The 20,004-nt window shown below is 36.6% G+C and overlaps 1 protein-coding gene across 1 annotated transcript in view; it reads left to right on the top strand.

Annotated features, from left to right (window-relative positions):
- LOC107517921 (microsomal triglyceride transfer protein) overlaps positions 1-19,210 on the top strand; it is a 42,475-nt gene extending 23,265 nt beyond the window's left edge. Inside the window, exons 11-18 of the mRNA XM_016159110.2 lie at positions 3,453-3,665; positions 5,184-5,395; positions 7,585-7,682; positions 7,787-7,908; positions 9,260-9,487; positions 14,916-15,040; positions 17,046-17,216; positions 18,599-19,210. Coding sequence (XP_016014596.2) covers positions 3,453-3,665; positions 5,184-5,395; positions 7,585-7,682; positions 7,787-7,908; positions 9,260-9,487; positions 14,916-15,040; positions 17,046-17,216; positions 18,599-18,770 — 1,341 coding nt within the window. The 3' untranslated portion in view covers positions 18,771-19,210. The remainder of the gene's footprint in view (positions 1-3,452; positions 3,666-5,183; positions 5,396-7,584; positions 7,683-7,786; positions 7,909-9,259; positions 9,488-14,915; positions 15,041-17,045; positions 17,217-18,598) is intronic.
- Positions 19,211-20,004: the final 794 nt, after the last annotated feature.

Raw genomic sequence — 20,004 nt, 5'->3', positions numbered from 1 at the left:
GGTTAGAAAAGGAGGCAGATTCAAGAGCCATTTAGGAAGTAGAGTCAATATAGCATTTTATACTGATGGGATGTGGAGAATGAGAAGGAACTAAGAATCAAATGACTATTAAGTTTTTAGGTTAGGATAATAGATGTATGGTGATGTCAAACACTTAAGCCAAATTTATAGAACCTAGTTTGGGAGTGGGAAGAAGGTAGAGCTATTAATTTTGGGGGGCCATGTTAAACTTGAAATCCTTTGGGCTACCAGGTAGAGTTGTCTAACGGGCAGATTGCCATACCCATCTGCAGCCCAGAGAAGTGTTAGCACCAGGAAAAGAAAGTGGCTGAAATTTTGGGAGAGAATAGGATTACTCAGAGGTGGCATAAAGGATGAGGAGGAAAATGACAAAGGATTAACTTTATTTTATTTATTTATTTGCTTTGTTGTTTTTATTTTTTTAATTTTTATTTTTCAATTAGAGTTGACATTCAATATTATTTTGTATTATTTTCAGTTATACAGCATAATGGTTAGACATTTATGTAATATACAAAGTGATCCCCACAATTAGTCTAGTACCTGCCTGGCACTCACTACACATAGTTATCATACCATTACTGACTATATTCCCTATGCTATACTTCACATCTCTACGACTATTTTGTAACCACAAATTTGTATTTTTAATCCCTTCACCTTTTCCATCCAGTCCCTCATTCGCCCTTGCATCTGGCAATCACCAATTTGCTCTTTTTATCTATGAGTCTGTTTCTGTTCTGTTGGTTATTTTGTTCTTTAGATTCCACATATAAATGAAATCATATGCATTTGTCTTTCTATGTATGACTTATTTTACTTGGCATAATACCCTCTAAGTCCATCCATGTTGTTGCAAATGGTAATATTTTATTTTATTTTTTTTATGGCCGAGTAATATAACAAAGGATTAAATTTAAAGTTCTTTTGCTAATGACACAGCCTAGTTCTCATCACAGCTTTAAAGTTTCCTTGTAGGCAGCTGTAAACTATTTACTATCTCTGTCATTCAATTCTGTTGATGTTTTTGAGCAACCTTTTTTAAAAATGCATAATTGAAGATAATGAGATGTGGCCACCAGATGGACTGTAATAGATATTCAAATTTTCTTTTTAACTTTTTGCTGTGGAATACTCATTGACCTTTTGCCCAAATCAAAGACATGTGAATAGAAAGAAAATGAGGTATTCTAAGTACAAATTTATGATATCCACTGAGCACACAATACTCACTGCCCAAAAGGTGCCTGCCATCTTGTCATGTGCTATAAAGCTTTTCAGCATTTACTAGCATGGAAGCTACTGCCCTATGACAGTCTGAATGGCAGCTAGACAAGTTCACAATGAGTACGAAGGCTCTGAGGTTTTTCTTACCTATTTGTTTTTTGCTTACTTTTTGATTTTCCTGCATCCTAATTTCCCACCCCCAAATTTGTATTTGGAAAAATTCAAACCTACAGAAAAGTTGTAAGAGTAGTACAAGTCCACGAAACCTGATTCATCTAGATTCACCAGTTCTTAACATACTACCATATTTGCATGATCTCATTCTGTTTCATTTCACTTTATTTTATTTTCTTGGAACCATTTGAGAGTGAGTTGTAGACATCTGAATTTACTCTTAAATACTTTTACTTCTTACTACTTGAGTACCATTGCCTGTAGGCTCTTACAATGGACAGAATTTATATTCTTAAAATTTATTAAATGGCGAGTTCATACTGCTACCTCTAATTCTGACCAAACATTGTAGGGTTCTCTCTCTGCTTCTCCCATTTCATAATTATATCTTCCTTCTGGCAACAGTGAGCTGGTTTTCAAGAACTTCAAACTATCATTCATTTGCTCAATCCTAAAACACACCTATATTAGTTTTGGAATTGCTACACCAATATCATTATAAAAAATAAACTTTAAAACTTCATCACTGTTATTTTTGCCCATAGAGCATATTCCAATAAAGCTATATAGTCAGAGTTCTGTGTTCACAAGTTACTTGGATTAATTCTTTTTCATTCTCTCCTGTTTAGTTATGTTATAAATTTGATATACATTTATGTTCATTTGTTTGTGTTTGAATTCAGTTTTAGCAATCTTTCATCCCTGTTGATTTTATTTTTTGAATATGTGAAACAGTAACATGGTTCACAAGTCAAAACTCTATTTTAGAAGTATTCTCAAAGAAGTCTCATTCCCTTCCACATATTGTCACCTACTTCCTCTACATAAGCTTGGTCATTTGGTGGTTTCCACAATTTTGCTATTACAAATAAAACTGAAACAAATAATCTTATGTATTTTTTTCTTATTGTTGGAGATGTAGCTTCAGGGCTAAGGTTGCTGAATCAAAATGCAGATTTGTTAGCTTTCGCCAAATTATCTTCCATAGGAATCATACAATTTTATGGTTCCACCAAAAATGTATGAGAATGCCTATTTTTCCATAACCTCAATAATAAAGCGCATTATCAAACTTTTGAATTTTCATATCAATCTGATAGTTGGCATAGATAATTGGCATGGTTAGAGAAAACGCATTTAATTATAATGAAGTTTAGCATCATTCCTTCTATTCGGAGGCCTTTTATATCTTCCCCAACCCTCATCCCTCCTTTCCTCCTCCCCTACCCGCAATTGTGTGTGGGTTTGTATATGTATGCACCTGCAGACTATTTTCAAATTTTATAGGTAAATTATATCTTAGGAATCTTTATTTTAAAGATAAAACTGAAACCTCTAAAACATACATAGTGGCAAAGACCCGAATCCAATTCAATTGTCCCTATTTCTAATTTGTTCTTCCATTAGGCTATAAACTTGTACTCAATTCTTATTTTTCTAGGCCAGGAAAAAAAGACTTTTTCTGATTAAAAAACATATTTGAAAAGTACCTAGCAAAGTATATGCTATATAGCAAGCATTCAGTAAATATTTTCAAACTATATGGCTGCATTGATAAAATTTGAAATCAAGTGGGAACAATCACTTTTTAAGCATTTATTACAAGACTCTATGGTCAATTTGTAAGTACTTTCGCCAGTTATTACTTAAGAAAAGGTGTGTGGTACCACTTAGACATCATCTAATTGTTGCTTTAGACATTCAATGAATGGGCAGTTTTATGAATAATCAACCACGAGGGAATTTTTAAAATGACTTTACATATTCAGAATATATTCAAAAGTAAATATATTCATTATTATTCTCATTGCTTAAGAATATGTTAATGTATGTAATTTTTTTAAAAAAAGAAAATTACCTTTATCAAGCTTTACTAGTTCATTTCCATTGTGTGCCTCAGTCAAGCAACCAATGCAAAACTTTATAAAACTTTAGGTTGTTTTCTCAGTCCCAAGAGTGAAGCCAATCTTGCCCAAGACTTGTTTAATATATGGCTATGAATACCTCTGAGGTAGTATATGATTTTTTAGGCAGTGGTAGAAGCTGAGAAGTTAATCCTGGGAGGACTTGGGAAAGCAGAGAAAAAAGAGGACATCATGATGTACCTACTGGCTCTGAAGAATGCCCTGATTCCGGAAGGCATCCCACTCCTCCTGAAGTATGCAGAGGCAGGAGAAGGGCCCATCAGCCACCTCGCTATCACCAGTCTCCAGAGATACGATGCCCCTTTCATAACAAATGAGGTAATTTCCCCAAGTATATTTGCAAAATTCACAAAAGGAAAAAAAGCACACCTAAACATGAGTCAAATGCAAACACGTTGGAAGTTATCCTCTCCTGCCCTTCCCCTCCCCAAACCAAACTATCAATTTCTGTTTCCTGTTTAGAAATAACTTTTAGATAGGATTTAAAGCTATTCTGAAGCAGACTCATCTTTTGAATAGAAGAGATCCTATATCCTTAAGCATAAATATTAAGGCATATTCTCTTATTTTAAGAAACACAGTATCTTCAGAAATACCTTGTTTTCCCCATAAGTTTTAAGATGCTTTTAACACTGAAATATTCTGGCTTAAATATTAATGTGTCAGTTCCAAAAGCTACATTTTCAGGAAACTATCTATTTTAAACTTATACTATGGTGGAGAATGTTTGTAAAACTCAAGAAAAACTGCCTGCTGAGAATGATGTTTTCAGTTTGCAGCTAAACACCTTCCACCAGTTTTGTGTCAAAGTTGGTAGGCTGCAAAACATGATGGTTAGGGTCAGGGCTTTTGGGACAGACAGAGAGACCTATACATATAAATCCTGGCTTTGTTCATTCCTAGTTGTTTGTGTTTAAGAGAGTCACTTAACTCCTATACATCTGAAAACAAGGTCAACATTTGGGGGAATAGAAAAAGGCAGAGGGAGGTAGAATCGAAAGAAATATTTATAAATGCTTAGAACAGAACACCACACACAACCTATTATTAGGCAGTGTTAGTAACCAATGGAATTATTTGTTGCCATGAACTACAGTTATTTCAACAAATTTTCTTTGGCATTAATGTTTTATTTTTTTTTAAATCCCCTAATGTAATCTATGAACTTTCAGTGATAATGATTTGCCAATATAGATTCATCGGATGCAACAAATGACCACTGTGATATAGGGTGTTGATTAAGGGGGAGGTTGTGTGTGTGTGTCGGGATAAGGAGCAGGGGTATATAGGAACTCTCTGTATCTTCAGCTCAATTTTGCTATGAATCTAAAATTGCTCTAAAAAGAAAGTCTATTAATTTAAAAAAGGAGAAGGGAAGATTCTAAAGTACTTCATTGTAAGAGTATTGGGATTCATATAGCCGTCTCTCCCCAGAACCCCTTTGCCACATGGCAGTAGTGCCTTTAAAAATCTATACTAGTGAGGTAACACCATGATATGCTATGATTACAAGTGAGCCTCAAAATTTCAGCTTATCAAAAATTTATTTCTCATTCATGCTATGTCTTATATAGGTAAGGAAAAATGTGACCCTAAGTTCACTTCGGTAATGGAAGAGACAGAGAAGGCATAGCGTCTCTTAACTATCTCAGCCCAGAAATTACCTGAAGTGATTCTGTTCATAAGCCATTAGCGAGAACTTTGGCCCCAACCTAATTGCAAAAGAACCTGGGAAATGTAAGAACACATGTGTATTTTAAGAGCACCGACTATGCCTGCCACAATATCAGTTTAAAAAATCTAGATATGCACTAAGTTTGAACATCTTATGAACAGGTGAAGAAGACTTTAAACAGGATATACCATCAGAATCGTAAAGTTCATGAAAAAACTGTGCGCACGACTGCAGCTGCTATCATTTTAACTAACAATCCATCCTACATGGAAGTTAAAAACATCCTGCTCTCTATTGGGGAGCTTCCAAAAGAAATGAATAAGTATATGCTTGCCATTATTCAAGACATCATACGTTTTGAAATGCCTGCAAGGTATGATATAGTGCACCTTTCTCTCGGCTTATTTAAGCTTATTTGTGTATTTGTGTGGTACACATGTGGATAATAATAATGGTGTCATCATCATGCTGGGTTGTATTGCGTAGTCAGTTTGTCAAGTTTCCCATAAGAGAACTATTTAGTGGAACAGATGAAACAAGATCACTTCGGCACTGTGATTTGGAATTCTAGATATGGTTTTTACTCTAGGTCTCCTGTTTAGGCTGGTAAATATATATTGCCAAATGTTAGTCATTTTTAATAGGACTATTAAACTACATTTTTAATAGGACTATTTTTATAAATAGCACAACAAAATGATGTTAAGTTCTCACCTAATGGTCTGTTATCTTAACTTTCCAAATGTCAGGAATCGTTAAAGCCTCATTTATCACAGCTCAAATGAATTTACCATTTAAGTTTAAAACCCTAGTCATGGCCCATGTTTAAGGACTAGTCAAGGTATGAAGAATGCGGACTTCATTGCTCTAAGTTACTCTCACTGGATTCATCTTCCTGCCAGTTCCCAAGTCTCTTCTAAATTCACTGATGTCCCTCTTTGAAGTGGCTCCCCTAGAGCTCTCTTTACTTCCTCCCTGAAACAGAGGTCCAGAAAAGGAATTTTCCTTTCCCCTGAGTTACCTGCAGAGCACTAACCCAAAAAAAATTAAACCCGAGCATTACCAGTTGAAAAGGAAAACAGACATGGAGGAGGGTGGAAAATAAAGTGAAATGGAAAAAATAAGACGACAGTAAAAGATTGTAAGAACAACAAGAAATAAGAAGGATGAAGGAAAAAAAAGAAACTGGGAGAGCTAGGAGAAAAGAGCAGGACAAAAGATAAAAATGGATGGAACATGAGTGAGGGAGAAAAGAAGCAGAGTCCATCTGTAGCCATCTATTGCTAGTCAAGGATCTGACTTCTGTTTCTTTGTTTGCTGTTATAAGACTCTGTGAAGGAGATCCTGGGTGAATTTGCTGCCCTTGTCTTTGAACCTAGTGATTGAGGGGCAGTAAAGGGACAGCAGTAGGGTAGAGAGCAGCCTAGGAAAGGCATGGAAGCCATCACACATGCTGCAGATCAGATTCTCAGAACCAAAACTGTTAGAATTGGAAAGGACAGTAAGGGCCATCTCACCCTCCAGTGTGGGGTCTAGTCTCCTGGCAGGTGGTGTCCAGACTTTGCTTACATCTCTCCAGTGGCAGGAGGCTCACCTCTTCTGAGGGAACTTGGGTCACTGTTCAGGCTCACCATTACTTCTTTGTATAACTGAAATCTTCCCATATGTTCTGGTTTTATCTCTGGAGCAAAACAGAATAGGGCTAATCATTGATCCACATGCAGGCCCTTTGAATATTTGAGGATAGCTGTCATAACCCTCATCTTTTCTTCTCTAGGCTAAAATCTTATAGCGTAGTGATACTAAGGGAAAAAAAACTGTAAGGGAACCATTCCCTCTTCTCGATAATTTTCTGCTTCAGACGTAAGTCTGGATTTTTTTGGCTGATTTAAAAAATGTTTTTGCTGTGCCAGTATAATTTTATAATTACTGGTATGATTAGTGTTAAGTAGGAATGGAAAGAGTGCAACACTGATTAGACAGGAAGACAAGCTAGAGGCATGGGTTACGATGCAAGACTTACTTTAGAGGACATGGTTTACATATGGGTGTAACTGAGGTGTTTCTTTAATTGAAAACTGCATAAACATAGAAGAAATTTCTGGAAATCTACTGTCACATATCATTAGCCAGTGATAACATTAGAGGGTGTAGGAAATATTTTAAAAAATATTGGCAACTTCCCCTGTTTGGTACAGCTTTCCTTAAAAGTATATCCTATTTAATAGTAGAACCATGATGATTCAAAGAACATATGTTTTCCACTCCTGAGGTGTGTCCATCAGCCTGCTTATGCCGTCTCACAGCTGAGTGTCCTCACCTCACTGTCATTTTGATACCAAACTAAATTTCAAACACCTGAGGAATGAAGGGGGAAGCCCTAATCCTGACGTTGGCACTCCAGCTGGCACCTCCCTAGAACTGGAGCGGCATGAGGAAAATTGGGCTTCCTTTTTTCTTCCACTGAGGATTTGGGTGTTTTGGGGGTTCCCCCCCTCCAAATCTAACTTGGGAAACAACAATTACAATGAATGTGCAGCTTTTCCCTTTTACGTGTTTCAGCAAAATGGTCCGTCGAGTTCTGAAGGAAATGGTTGCTCATAATTATGACCGTTTTGCCAAGATTGGATCCTCTTCTGCCTATACCGGCTACATAGAACGTATGTAACTCCAAAAGGGGTTCCCCTCCTCGCCCCTCCCTGGTGTGGTATTGCTGAAACTGTTATTAAATTATAGGTTTGTTTGTGTGTGTGTGTGTCATTAGGGAGTCCCCATTCGGCATCTACTTACAGCCTTGACATTCTTTACTCTGGTTCTGGCATTCTAAGGAGAAGCAACCTGAACATCTTTCAGTACATTGGGAACGCTCATGTTCATGCAAGCCAGGTAACTCATTTTCTATTAATTTTTCTGAATAAAGTATGTAAGTATAAAGTATATAGTCCGAGGTAAAATAAAATATATAGTGATGGTAGCACTATAGAATGTGTAAGTTAACAGTGGCTTCTGTCATATGTCACCCATGATTCCATCACCTGCAAGAGACTATATGGTTTAGTCCCAGAAAGAGTTCCAAATATGAACTTGAAACCTAATTAATTTGATTCACTGGACTTGCCAAACATCCACTGGTCTTTTCAAAGATACACATATTCAAAAAATTGAAATCTTGTCAGTATTTCTCACATGTTTTGAAAAGTATTTTATTTTTATTATCAGAGCTCCAGATATTTAATTCTGGAATCTGTTTTCCTTCTCTTGGTGTTTCTATGAAGAGATTGAGTCCCCACGACTCTCTAAAGAGTCAATCTATGTTTTTCCAGTACCACTAGGAGAGAAAAGAATAAAGTGCAGGTATTTGACAGCTGGCCGACTTTCATTCCTTTCATTTTATCTAAAATTTGTGATGTTCTTTAAAGGCTTCCTAATTTGAAATATGCTTTCTTTTTAGGTTTTATGTATATCAAATTATAACTTTTTAAATAAACTCATTTAAGCTTTAAAAATGATCCAGTGCTACATAAACTTTAGTTCCTATCAATATTATATTTACTACACCCTTTGATAAGACTCTAGTCAGAATATCATGCCCTTCACTGTCTGTTTTCTGATGTGCACTCCGAAATGCCAAACACCTGGTGCTAAAAAGGCTGGATATAGAGGACAAAGCGTATGTAGGATTCTCACATATAGTAGAGAGCAGACTGAGAGTTGTCTCATGGTATTTATTGTCTTTTCGGGGAATGGTGTGAGTCATGGCTTAGAGAGCTCTACACCTTCTCATAGCAGCAGCCTTAGTGTGACTTTCCCTGAACTTCTCCATCTCCTTTTAGGGGTTCTACACAATAACTGATGCATTATGTATGACAACCTGGAAAGACTCAGAGTCTCTAGGATGATACCATGAAATGGAAAGTTCATGGCCTTTGTATTTAGACAAAGAGATTTGAATCCTGCCTCAGCCATTTGAGTTGTTTTTTGTTTTTTATTTGTTTGTTTTTTTGCCTCACATACAAAATATATAGAATCATGTGTATTTCAGAGTGTGGTTGTGGGGATTAAATGAAGAAAACTAACTCAGGCATGTGTATTCAGGAATAGGGTTGTTCTTTTTTGTTTTGTTTTTGCCTTGCTGCTACAGACTTTCGAGTTTTTTGACCCCTAGGAAAGTTATGGCTATGGCTTACAGAACAGGCAAGGAGCTTATGTCTTGAATGTTATATCCTTTTCTCCCTAGGTGGTCATTGAAGCTCAAGGACTAGAGGCCTTAATTGCCGCCACACCCGATGAGGGGGAGGAGAACCTTGACTCCTATGCTGGGCTGTCAGCCATCCTCTTTGATGTTCAGCTCAGACCTGTCACTTTTTTCAGCGGATACAGTGATTTGATGTCCAAAATACTGTCAGCATCTAGTGACCCTATTAGTGTGGTGAAAGGACTTATTCTACTAATGGACCATTCGCAGGTAATTCATTCACTCTGCAAGTATTTATAGAACCCTTCAAATGTGCCATCCACATTTTAAATATGCTCTGTGCTTGGAGGCTATAAGACAAGGTTCCAGCCATCTTGGAGCTCACATTCTAAGAATTCAACCTCTTGTTTGGTATTGTCCCCCTGTCCCCCTTTCTTTCTTGCTATAAGTAAGCAGTGTTTTTTTTTTTGCTCTAGAAATTTTCACACAGACACACATATGCAAATACTCATGCATTTACGCCAACCTGGATGTACGCGCGCGCGCGCACACACACACACACACACACACACACACGGGCTCCAAGCACACTCAGTCAGGTGCTTTTTTGAATTCAGTGTCCCAGACACTTAGAAACATGGCACAGCTACACAACACCCACAGCAGATAGTAGATAATAAAGACAACTCCTCACTGTTGAAGCAAAAGAGAAAATATTCAATATAATATGACTAAAATATAATCTCAATTATATCTCAATACAACTGGAAAAATAAAAAGAATACTGATACTAACATAAACAGGAGATTATGGAGAAAATAACCTAAGATACAACAGAGCAGATATGACATTACCTGTTCATTTGGTCTTCCTAGGCACAAGGTCTTAGATAATATTTATTCTGAAGGCAGGAGCTAAACCACATGGTTTCATTAGTTACTGATGACAATTATCATGACAATGATGATGAAGATCCATATAGTATATCAATTTGACCCTGTCAAATTAGTAGAGGCACACACAACCACTGACACCAACTACATGTTTTATGGAGAAATTTTGCCCCAAACTCTCATGTTCACAGAATCTTACAAAGGTTCATTCATTAGTAGAAAATAGGAAATTTTTCATTCACTTGAACTCCATTCTTTAGAATGACTTTCAATTTTCCTCACCCTCAAATCTTACTATACTAAAGTATGACAATGCTATCTTCTGTGTAATAAGATTTAGGTGACCAAGATATAATCTGCCTCAGTTGATTTTCTGAGAAACAGAAGGAGGTCAATTTGAATAATCTTTGAGTTTGAATACTTGAAGCTTAAAAAATTTTTAATGGCTTGACTTATTTCCTGTTTTACTAAGCAAAACAATATAAAAATGAAATTTTTGCTAGATGAAGATCCTAAAGGGAAATCCTTAAAGTGATCACTGTATGCTCTAATTCATACTAGTGATATTAGAGATATGTGAGAAGATTAGATTAAAATGTACAGACTATAGGACTCACTTTGGAACTTTCACTTCGTGGTTTAATAAATTCATGGGTAATAATCTAGGCTTGAATTTTGCCCCCACGAGTTATTTTCTATATGCTCTTTGTCAGTTATTAAATAGCTTTAAACCAAGATTTCCTCCTAATGAAGTGAGACATTTGGAAGAGGTGATCCAAAGTCTGTATCAGCTTTGTTCCTTGCCAGATAATTTGAGGATTTGGATTTGTTGAGTTCTGGTTATGACGTCATAGATTTTAAGAGCTGGGAGAGACCTTAAATATCAGATTTTACTAAAACTCCTCCAAAACAACATTGGTTGGAACCAAATGTTAATTCCTTATCTTTATGATTATTCATAACAAACAATTCAGGATAACGATACAGAATAACAACAAAAAAACGAATAGTTTGACTTTTATCATGTAACAAATATTCAGAAATAAATATTCTAGTATTGATGTAGAAATCCTAAGATATTGTCAGGCTCTTTTTCTGTCAGCCTAGACATTTTCCTTTGTAGCCTTAACCTCATGCTTGTCGCCTCACGATTATATCTGATGGCTGCTGCACTTTCGGCACTAATTCCTCATTCTAAGAAGGAACAAGGGAAAGGTCAGGCACAATAGAGTCTAACTCTTTTTCAAGGATGTCCCTGGAAGCCCTATCTATTCCTACTAAAGTAAGCATCTACAAAAGGAAGCTAGTTGGTTATTGACCAATACTGTATCATATGGATATCTCTAGGTACAAGAGAAACTGGTAAATATAATTTTTCAATGGTTGAACTGACACTCTGGAAAAAACTGTGTTTCTGTTAATATGAATGAAAAGAAGGAAAATGAGCAGTGTCTCTCATATCCATTAATGCTCGAGGTCACACATGAAAAAAAAAACAGTTCTCAAATTATATCAGAATTATACATTGTACATTTCCTTTGCTGTATTACCTTTGGGGAGGTTCATTCTTAATGAGAAAATCTCTGAAGGCATAAGAATGTTGAGGATGTAGTTCACATTAAGACACAGGAATAATAAAAGTTCAGCATTATCTATATATGCTCAACTGTCTATCAATAATGCCTAATGGCATGAATCCAGCTATAAAACTTGATGGAAACATAAGTAGTAATCTAGATCATGATTGGCAAACTTTTTATGTAAAGGGCAGAAAGTAAGTATTTTAGGCTTTATAGGACACATAGTGTCTGTTGACGCCATTAAACTCTGCAATTATAGAATGAAAATAGCCATCAGCAAGATATTAACAAATGAGTGTGGCACCTTTCCAAAAAAAATTTATTTACAAAAATGGTCCGTGGGATATATTTGCCTATAAGCCATAACTTGCCAACCTCTGATCTAGATTATCTTACAAGATTTTTCTGTTTATTAAGCTAGGGCACCTGAGTCATGTTCTAAGAAGAAGATTGTCTCCAAGCTATTAAATATAAAAATTAAATATAACAGATTGGAGTATTCGGCATATCTGGGGTTATTATACAAATAAGCTGTTTGAGGCTCCCAGCTCTGCAGAACACTCCAGTAGTGTTGTCTCAGCTTCAGAGGTAAATACCACTCTAGGTCAAGTGCTGACGTTGAAGGAAATTTTGGCAGTGGGTGGCCTGTCACAGTCACCAGTGCAGATGGAATTACTCTGCGCTTACTCTCTCTCTGTTTTCAGCTAATTATATTACTCTTTAGAGAAGGATGTCCAATAAAGTCAGTTTAATAGGGGAATCCTCGTTAGTCAACAAAGAACATATTTTCCTGAATGGAAACGATGGTGTGAGTTGTGAAAATATCAGTGTCTGAGTTGTAAGAAACACCTTTGGGACCAAAACTAAAGGTCAAAGGGGTCACATTAGCTACAAGTAGAAAGCTCCAGTTTCTTATTTCTCTAATTCGTAGGCAAGAATTTAAATAAATATGCACTCTGGGTCAAACAAAGACATAAACCTATGCTCTAACTTTGTTGCGATATTTCTCATAACAGTTTTCATTGCACACCAAGAGACAAAAGACAGCTATGATTTTGTGATAGTCATGGATGGAAGGAGCATAGTCTCCCCCCCCGGAGATAGTCTGGGTGCTCAATCTGGCTCCACATGTAGCCTCGCATCTGATTTTTCTTTTCAATTTTCAGATGTAATGCCTACCATGGAAGATTAGCATGAGAATTACATGAGGTATCAAATGAAGAGCTTTTAGGACACAGTCGGTGTTCAAAAACCTTTAGCTACATTTATTTTATACCCATCGAAAATTAGAACTGCTACACTATGTAGGTTAGTCCTGTTCATGAAGTAAAGTGTGGTTTGTGCTTCTACAGGAGTCAGTGGTCTCTCTGTCTTTGGGGGTCCAGAAAATCCTTCTGTGACTACACATAAGAGTTCTTCCATGATCCCTTTGCATGAAGGAAATGGAATCTTCCCCGAAAGCCAAGGCACTCCTTAACACCCACACTGCAATGGAAAATGCTCCTTCCACAAAAGGCACTTCATCTAGTCTCCGTGAAATGTTCCTTTCCATGGCACTTGGTGTGTTTTGACATCCACCTAATGTGTGGTCAGCAGGAAGGCCAACGTCCACATCATAGATCTCTGCTGGGTTGGGTGGATTAACAAGATTATTATAATTTTTCAATTTGGGAACAGAGAAGATACAAAGAAAGAAATACTTTTAAGGCAAGGCACACAGTAGGGCTCACTTGGGAACAATCACAATTACAATGCAAATGTGAAACTCTGATATCTCAGTTCTACAGTTAATAAGCATAGGTTAAAATTTGAACAAGATTATTGTGGTTTTCCTGGGATAATTTGTGTTCCTTCATATTAGCTATGATATATGGAACAATCCCTGCGTGGCATCACAACTACATTTGTTCTAGACTGAATGTAACTGTAAGTATCCTTAGGGCTCTCACTTAATGTGTCTTGAGCTCTGAGTCAAGAATTTCATGCTTTCCTCCAACTGTCTTTCAGACAGAAGGAGCTTCAAACTACAACCTAGTTTCAAACTAGACCTGGTTGTAACTCAAGTCTTTTGACTGACATCCCTTGCCACATTTTTTGGAAAGTAGAGATAATTCATGAAGATCAACAATATCCTTTCTAGAAATTAAAATTTTGGCATTTATAGTTGGCAAAAACATGGCTCATTTGGTATGAGTAGGGCAGTTACATAAAGTTAGTCATGCTGCCAGTGCCATGAACGCAAGATCTTCAAAAATTTTCAAAGTTAAGGATACTGAGCCTTTCTTCCCAAACCATTATCATTTCCAACACTGTCCCTAGGCAATTTTATTCCAATCCAGCTGAAGAAGTTTTCAGCCAACAGTACCAGAGCTAATGTACATAGAAACTGCAAGGCTTAAAGGTGAAATGCTGGCAAACAACACAAAACAATGAATTTCAGACAACTATAAAATTGCTTAGGAGGCACTATGTTTGTAAATGAGTTCTGTCCCTCTGGAATATGCTGTCAAATCATGTTGGACTCAACATGTTAACTTGATGTCATTCCAAATGTCAAACAGCAAGGCAGTGAGGGTTGGATTGCCTTGCCTTCCTTTCCCAGCTTGGTCTGGGCTGTTCCTGGAACTTTCATAGTGCAGTGGCAGTTTTTATCATGTGTTTCATTTGCCAGCAGGATGCAGTTGTTTATATTAGACACTACATATAACTGGAAAAGTGAGAAAGCATTTCAAGAAGTCATCTAGCCCAACCCCTCACTCTCATCCCAAAGCCACAGCTGATGGAGATGCTTTCATTTTTCCTAGTCTAATGGTTCTCAAATTTGAGTGCATCAGCATTACAAGAGGACTTATTACAACACAGATTGCTGGACCTCACCCTCAGAGTTTCTAATTCAGTAGGTATGAGACTTGAATTTCTAACAAGTTTCCAGGATGGAGATGTTATTTGTCAGGGGACAACACTTTGAGAACCATTTCCCCTCCCAATGTGAGGCAACGATTGAAAGAAAACACCTTCTTAGTTGTCACTGACTTTTCTAGTATTTTAACTGACTATATAATCTTCCAGTGATTAAGATTAGGATGTGTTCCTGAGCCTAGAGAAAGATTTCAACATTAACACAACTCAAATGGTATTATTTACAGTAGGAGGTTGAGTGTATCTTTGGAAATGGGTTGGATGATTGTGATTATCATTGCTATTATTATATATTTTTGCTTATAGGAGCTTCAGTTGCAATCAGGACTGAAGGCCAATATGGAGATCCAGGGTGCTCTGGCCATTGATATTTCTGGTGCAATGGAGTTTAGTCTGTGGTACCGTGAATCAAAAACCCGAGTGAAAAATCGGTAAGCATATGTATAATACTCTATGCAAATAATTATAGAAATATGTTTTTGGAATTGTTTAACCTTCTGACTTTTCAAAATCTATGCTTCCTATTTGTAATCATTAAGTAATAGAGTAGGAAGTAACCACAAGAAGTCATTCTTTCCATAGCTTCTTTTGAGCAGGTCATACCTAATCCAACTCAGGCAAAAATCTTTCTTTTAAAGACATTCATTGACAGCTTTCCTAGTAGATGAAAGGTTCATCTTCTCTTGGTATGTTACTTTAGCAGTTGACAATGCTATCAGAAAGTTTTACTTTGAAGCAAACTTTTTTAGCTTATCCCTCTTATTGGGATTTCAAATCTTTCCTCTTTTGCTATATTCAATGGATAAAAATAAAAAAGAGGATCACTTTCATGCAGAATCTAAGTATTAAACATCAAGAGTCTTTAAGGTTTTTTTGTTAGTATTTGTTTTACTAAAAAACTATCTGAAGTCCTTTAGTTTTCCTAATCTACTTATCAGATCAAATTAAAGTATTTTATTTTGAACCTTAAACAATGTTTCTGGACCAATGTGATAATCAAAAGAATTATTCTTTTGTTTGTTATAACATTGAAGAAAAGGAAATGTAAGTACAATTGATTTTTGCTCTTCGGATATTTTTAAAAATGTATAGTGAGGCAGAAGTGAGATAGGAGTGATAAAATTATATTTTTAATTTTGAACTACAGTTGAAGGAGTTAGGAATAATCAAAGTGGCACATTTAATGTGAATAGTGGCTCCTGTTGTTACTAAAGGAACTGTAGGATGAGAAGTGGAGCAGCCGTAAGAGTGATCAGCAGTACAACTTCGGGCTTCTCATTGAATCAGTCATCTGTTTCCTCTTTCTGAAGTTTTTTCTGGATAAAAGTATCCCCAAATTAAACTCAGCTGAACTCTTTGCAGCAAGAAGTCAGCAACAGCGACAATGACCAAAATATGGATTTTTTAAAAAAACACAGTATCCCTAAGAATCTACCAGCATCTGCATTGTAGCCCATCTATCTTCAATTTTCCATTTGTTTATTTAAAACATACCTCTTAAGCCTTTGTTGAGTGTCAAGTATGAGAAGGTACAGTGAGATATTCAGGGAGTTAAACAATACCACCTTTGACCATCATTTAAGGCGATAATAGCAGCTGGTGCCCTCTAAGTTGCACAAAAAAAAATGAGTACCCCTATTAAAAAAGCATGGACATACAACTCTGATTTAATTGTAGGCGTAACTTCCCACAATTTAATTTAAAGCCTGCAATTAAACTAGAGTGGTCCTAGAGGTAAGCCTTCCACTGGGATTGTTTATCCTCTTCATTTTCATCTAGTCCAATTTCCCTAGTCAATTCAATCTGTCTATCTGGTCCTCTGAGTGATTGTTGGAGAACCCACCATATCTGTTTTTTCTTGAGCAATGTGCATGCATCACTGTAGCAATGGTTCTTTGTGACACAATATTTTTTCAAATATCTTGGCAACCATAGAGTTACGTCTCTAGAGACCATTTGGAGAAAGTAATAAAATGGAATCGAAATAGCTACATAGAAGCCCACGAGAGTACTCAAGAAACCAAGAAAATTGTTATAAACATCAGCTGTCTTCTTGCTGAGTTTAGACTTCTTTTTAAGATAACTCAGGTATTTGTGACTTCATGAAAAGGTCTGATTATATGCATATCTTCTCTTGGCCCTTGGTATGCCCATTCCAAACAGTAGTACCTGATAGACTTTCATTCCTGCATTTAGAATTGAAGGCTGGGGAAGGGTTCAGGGGAAAAACAAACCCTCATTGCCGAAACCTTGGGACTAACCAGGCCCTAGTTAACAAAAGTACTCTAAGCACATTTAGGTCACATATTAGTCACTTAAGTATTTCCTTCTAATCATCAGCATCATGAGTTCGGATCCTGTGAAATTATAGCTGTTAGTCCAGTTCGGTTAAATGTAAAATTAATAGTTTTTTTTCCCCCCCGAAAAAATCTTCAGGTTGGCTGTAGTAATAACTGGTGACATCACTGTGGACTCTTCTTTTGTGAAAGCTGGCCTGGAAATCAGTACAGAAACAGAAGCAGGCATGGAGTTTATCTCCACAGTGCAGTTTTCTCAGTACCCATTCTTTGTTTGCCTGCAGATGGACAAAGATGAAGCACCACTCAGGTAAGAAGCAATGCTCATGGCATGTTCCATGGCCATCCCTAGTTCACCAGGAACTCGCACCCAATTTGAGCATTCACTTTTCAGAATTAAAAGAGTGGTTGATTTGATTCAGAAGATAATATCATAGTCTATCTAGAAATAATTTTTCAAGGAAAAAAAAAGATTTGACTTACTATAAGAGTTGCCATGTAGTTTCAGCAAAAATACTGAATGCATATTTACTATTGGCTGTCTTCACAATCGTCTCCTGGACAGAAAGTTCAAAACAAAACATCCTCCAATCATTTATCATGGTTTAAGAGCCCAGATAAATTCACAGCTTCTAGGTAATTTATGCAACAGCAATTTGACCTTATTTGAGTTTTGGCTCAAATTTGAGAGTTTGGGATTTTTAATTTTAAAAAAAATGTTTCAGTAGAATTCTTAGTGTCTCAAAAACCAAATATATAATTGTCCGTGTAACTTTCCCAATACCTTCTCTGCTCCAGAACTTCTCATTTATACCCTGTCCTTTGAGTCTTGTAACCATATTTATAATAATATGATGATATGGAGGTAGCATGCTTTTGCTCTAGCTAGTGATGACTCTCCTGTTAGCTGTAGAGGTTTTCTTGGCACAGTATTAACCACGAATGCAATTTATATACCTAAAACAGCAAGCCATATCTTACATCATCTCCTTTAATAAGCAGGCCAGAGGTGAGCATCTTCTTTACATTACTGACATTTCATGATCCACATAAAGATGGTATAAATGATATAAGTACAAATATGAGTTGGTTATATTTTTACAGAATAAAATACAGTGAATTGTAATCAGAATGTTAAGCTGTTTCTAATTTATATTAATTTATGTGTAGAACAAACCTCCATTAATGCATTTTAAAAATCAACCTTCCAATGGTCAAAATGCAGTGACCACCAATCTAAGCACATGGCTAATTGTTTGCCTTCACATTTCACTCGGGTCAGAGCTCTGGGAATGTTTTCTTGTCAGCATTCTCATCTTAAATACAGCTGGACTTGCTGCTTACTCAGAAAGGGTGTGTGCCCAAGGTGGGGCTCCTGGAATGATGGGTGGGAGACATAGCAAGGCTTACAAGGCTTAAGAGCATCTCCAAAAAGCTGAGAGAAATTTAGTTCATTCCAGAAACATGTATGGCACACTTCCATATTCCAGGCATTCTGTTTGTATCTGTTTATATAAAAAGAGGAAAGTAAAAAATTACCCCATTCATGGGAATGGAAGCTGAGGCACTCATATCCTACCTCAAATTGCTTTAAAACAGAGGCTTTGAGTATACACTAATAACTTGGCTCTGACAGGCATGAGACAACTCTAATATGCATGTAATGTTGTTATTGTTGTTGTTGTCATGCAGGCAATTTGAGACAAAGTATGAAAGACTGTCCACTGGCAGAGGATACGTCTTACGGAAAAGAAAAGAAAAGCTGGTGGCAGGATCTGAATTCCCTCTCCACCAAGAGAACTCTGAGATGTGCAAGGTGGTGTTCGCCCCGCAACCTGAGAGCACTTCCGGTGGTTGGTTTTGAAACTGGTGAAGTTTCACTGGAATTCGTCTCCTCAGAAGGGATATGATGTGACATGTCTAAGTCCTTGCTCTCTGAGAGCACAGTGTTTACATATTTACCTGTATTTAAGATTTTTGTAAAAAGTTATGAAAAAGACCTCAAATGATCAAATTTGGGCCCATTCAGTATATTGCCCACAGTGTCAGTTTTGAGCCAAAATATGTGGCACTTTTAGCAACATTCTTAGTTTTCTTGTACTTCTCTCAAATCTCATTTGATATAGTGAGGATAGTTATTCCCTAAGAAGAAACTATTATTTATAAACACACACACACACACACACACACACAGAACCCAATTTCGTTTCATTAATTTCTGATCTGTGTGTCTGTACGTAGCTCTTGATAGAACCTTAAACATGGATTGTTTCTAACAGACATGTTACCCAATCAGGAAAAAAACAGACTTTTTAGTGGTGTGAGTAGACAAGGTGGTAGGGGACAAGATTTTCTAAAGACTTGTAAGCCAGCTCCAAGAATTAATATTTATTTCTTCTGTTACTAGTTTTACTAAGCATTGGAGTAGAAGGCACTCAGAATTACAACATACCATCTCATCTTTCTGTTGGCTACATAGTCAGTCTTCTGCCTTCTGCCCTACGAAAGTATTGAACTTAGCACATAAAAGTTAGAAATATTAATTTCAGAAACTCTCGATTTTTCTAGTGCCGTGTCTCTTTGAGACTGCAGTGTGGTATAATGTCCTTTATAAGGGACGTCTTCATATATTCACCATTTTATCTTTCATTCAGCTGTTTTGTGGTGGAAGTTCCCATCTGTTTGACTACAATCTGTACAAAACTTAGAATGGCTGAAAGAATTTAATCCTGCTTTGAGAAACGAATGGATTTGGACTTCAAAATATGAAGTCAAGAAAAGATTGTCTTTCTACAAATTAAAAGAGGCATGTTAAACATTTCTAAATGTTTATTAGTAAAACAGATGCACGTGTTTGTAATAATGAACCCAGAATAGATAACAGATGTTCATTTGCCTATTAACACATATGCATGCGTGTGCACGTGCGCGCGCGTGCACACACACACACAATGGAAGTTTAGCTGGCCCACCACTGGTTGTTAATTTAAAATGATGAATGATAAAATAAATATGTGGAAATCCTATAAAATAAATATGTGGAAATCCTATCAAATTACTTTTGTCTCCTTTTACTTCGAACACCATATTTCTCTGTT

This window comes from Rousettus aegyptiacus, unplaced genomic scaffold (genome assembly GCF_014176215.1).
Source record: "Rousettus aegyptiacus isolate mRouAeg1 unplaced genomic scaffold, mRouAeg1.p scaffold_m13_p_10, whole genome shotgun sequence".
NCBI lineage: Eukaryota > Metazoa > Chordata > Mammalia > Chiroptera > Pteropodidae > Rousettus > Rousettus aegyptiacus.
This window is presented reverse-complemented; position numbering and strand designations above follow the sequence as displayed.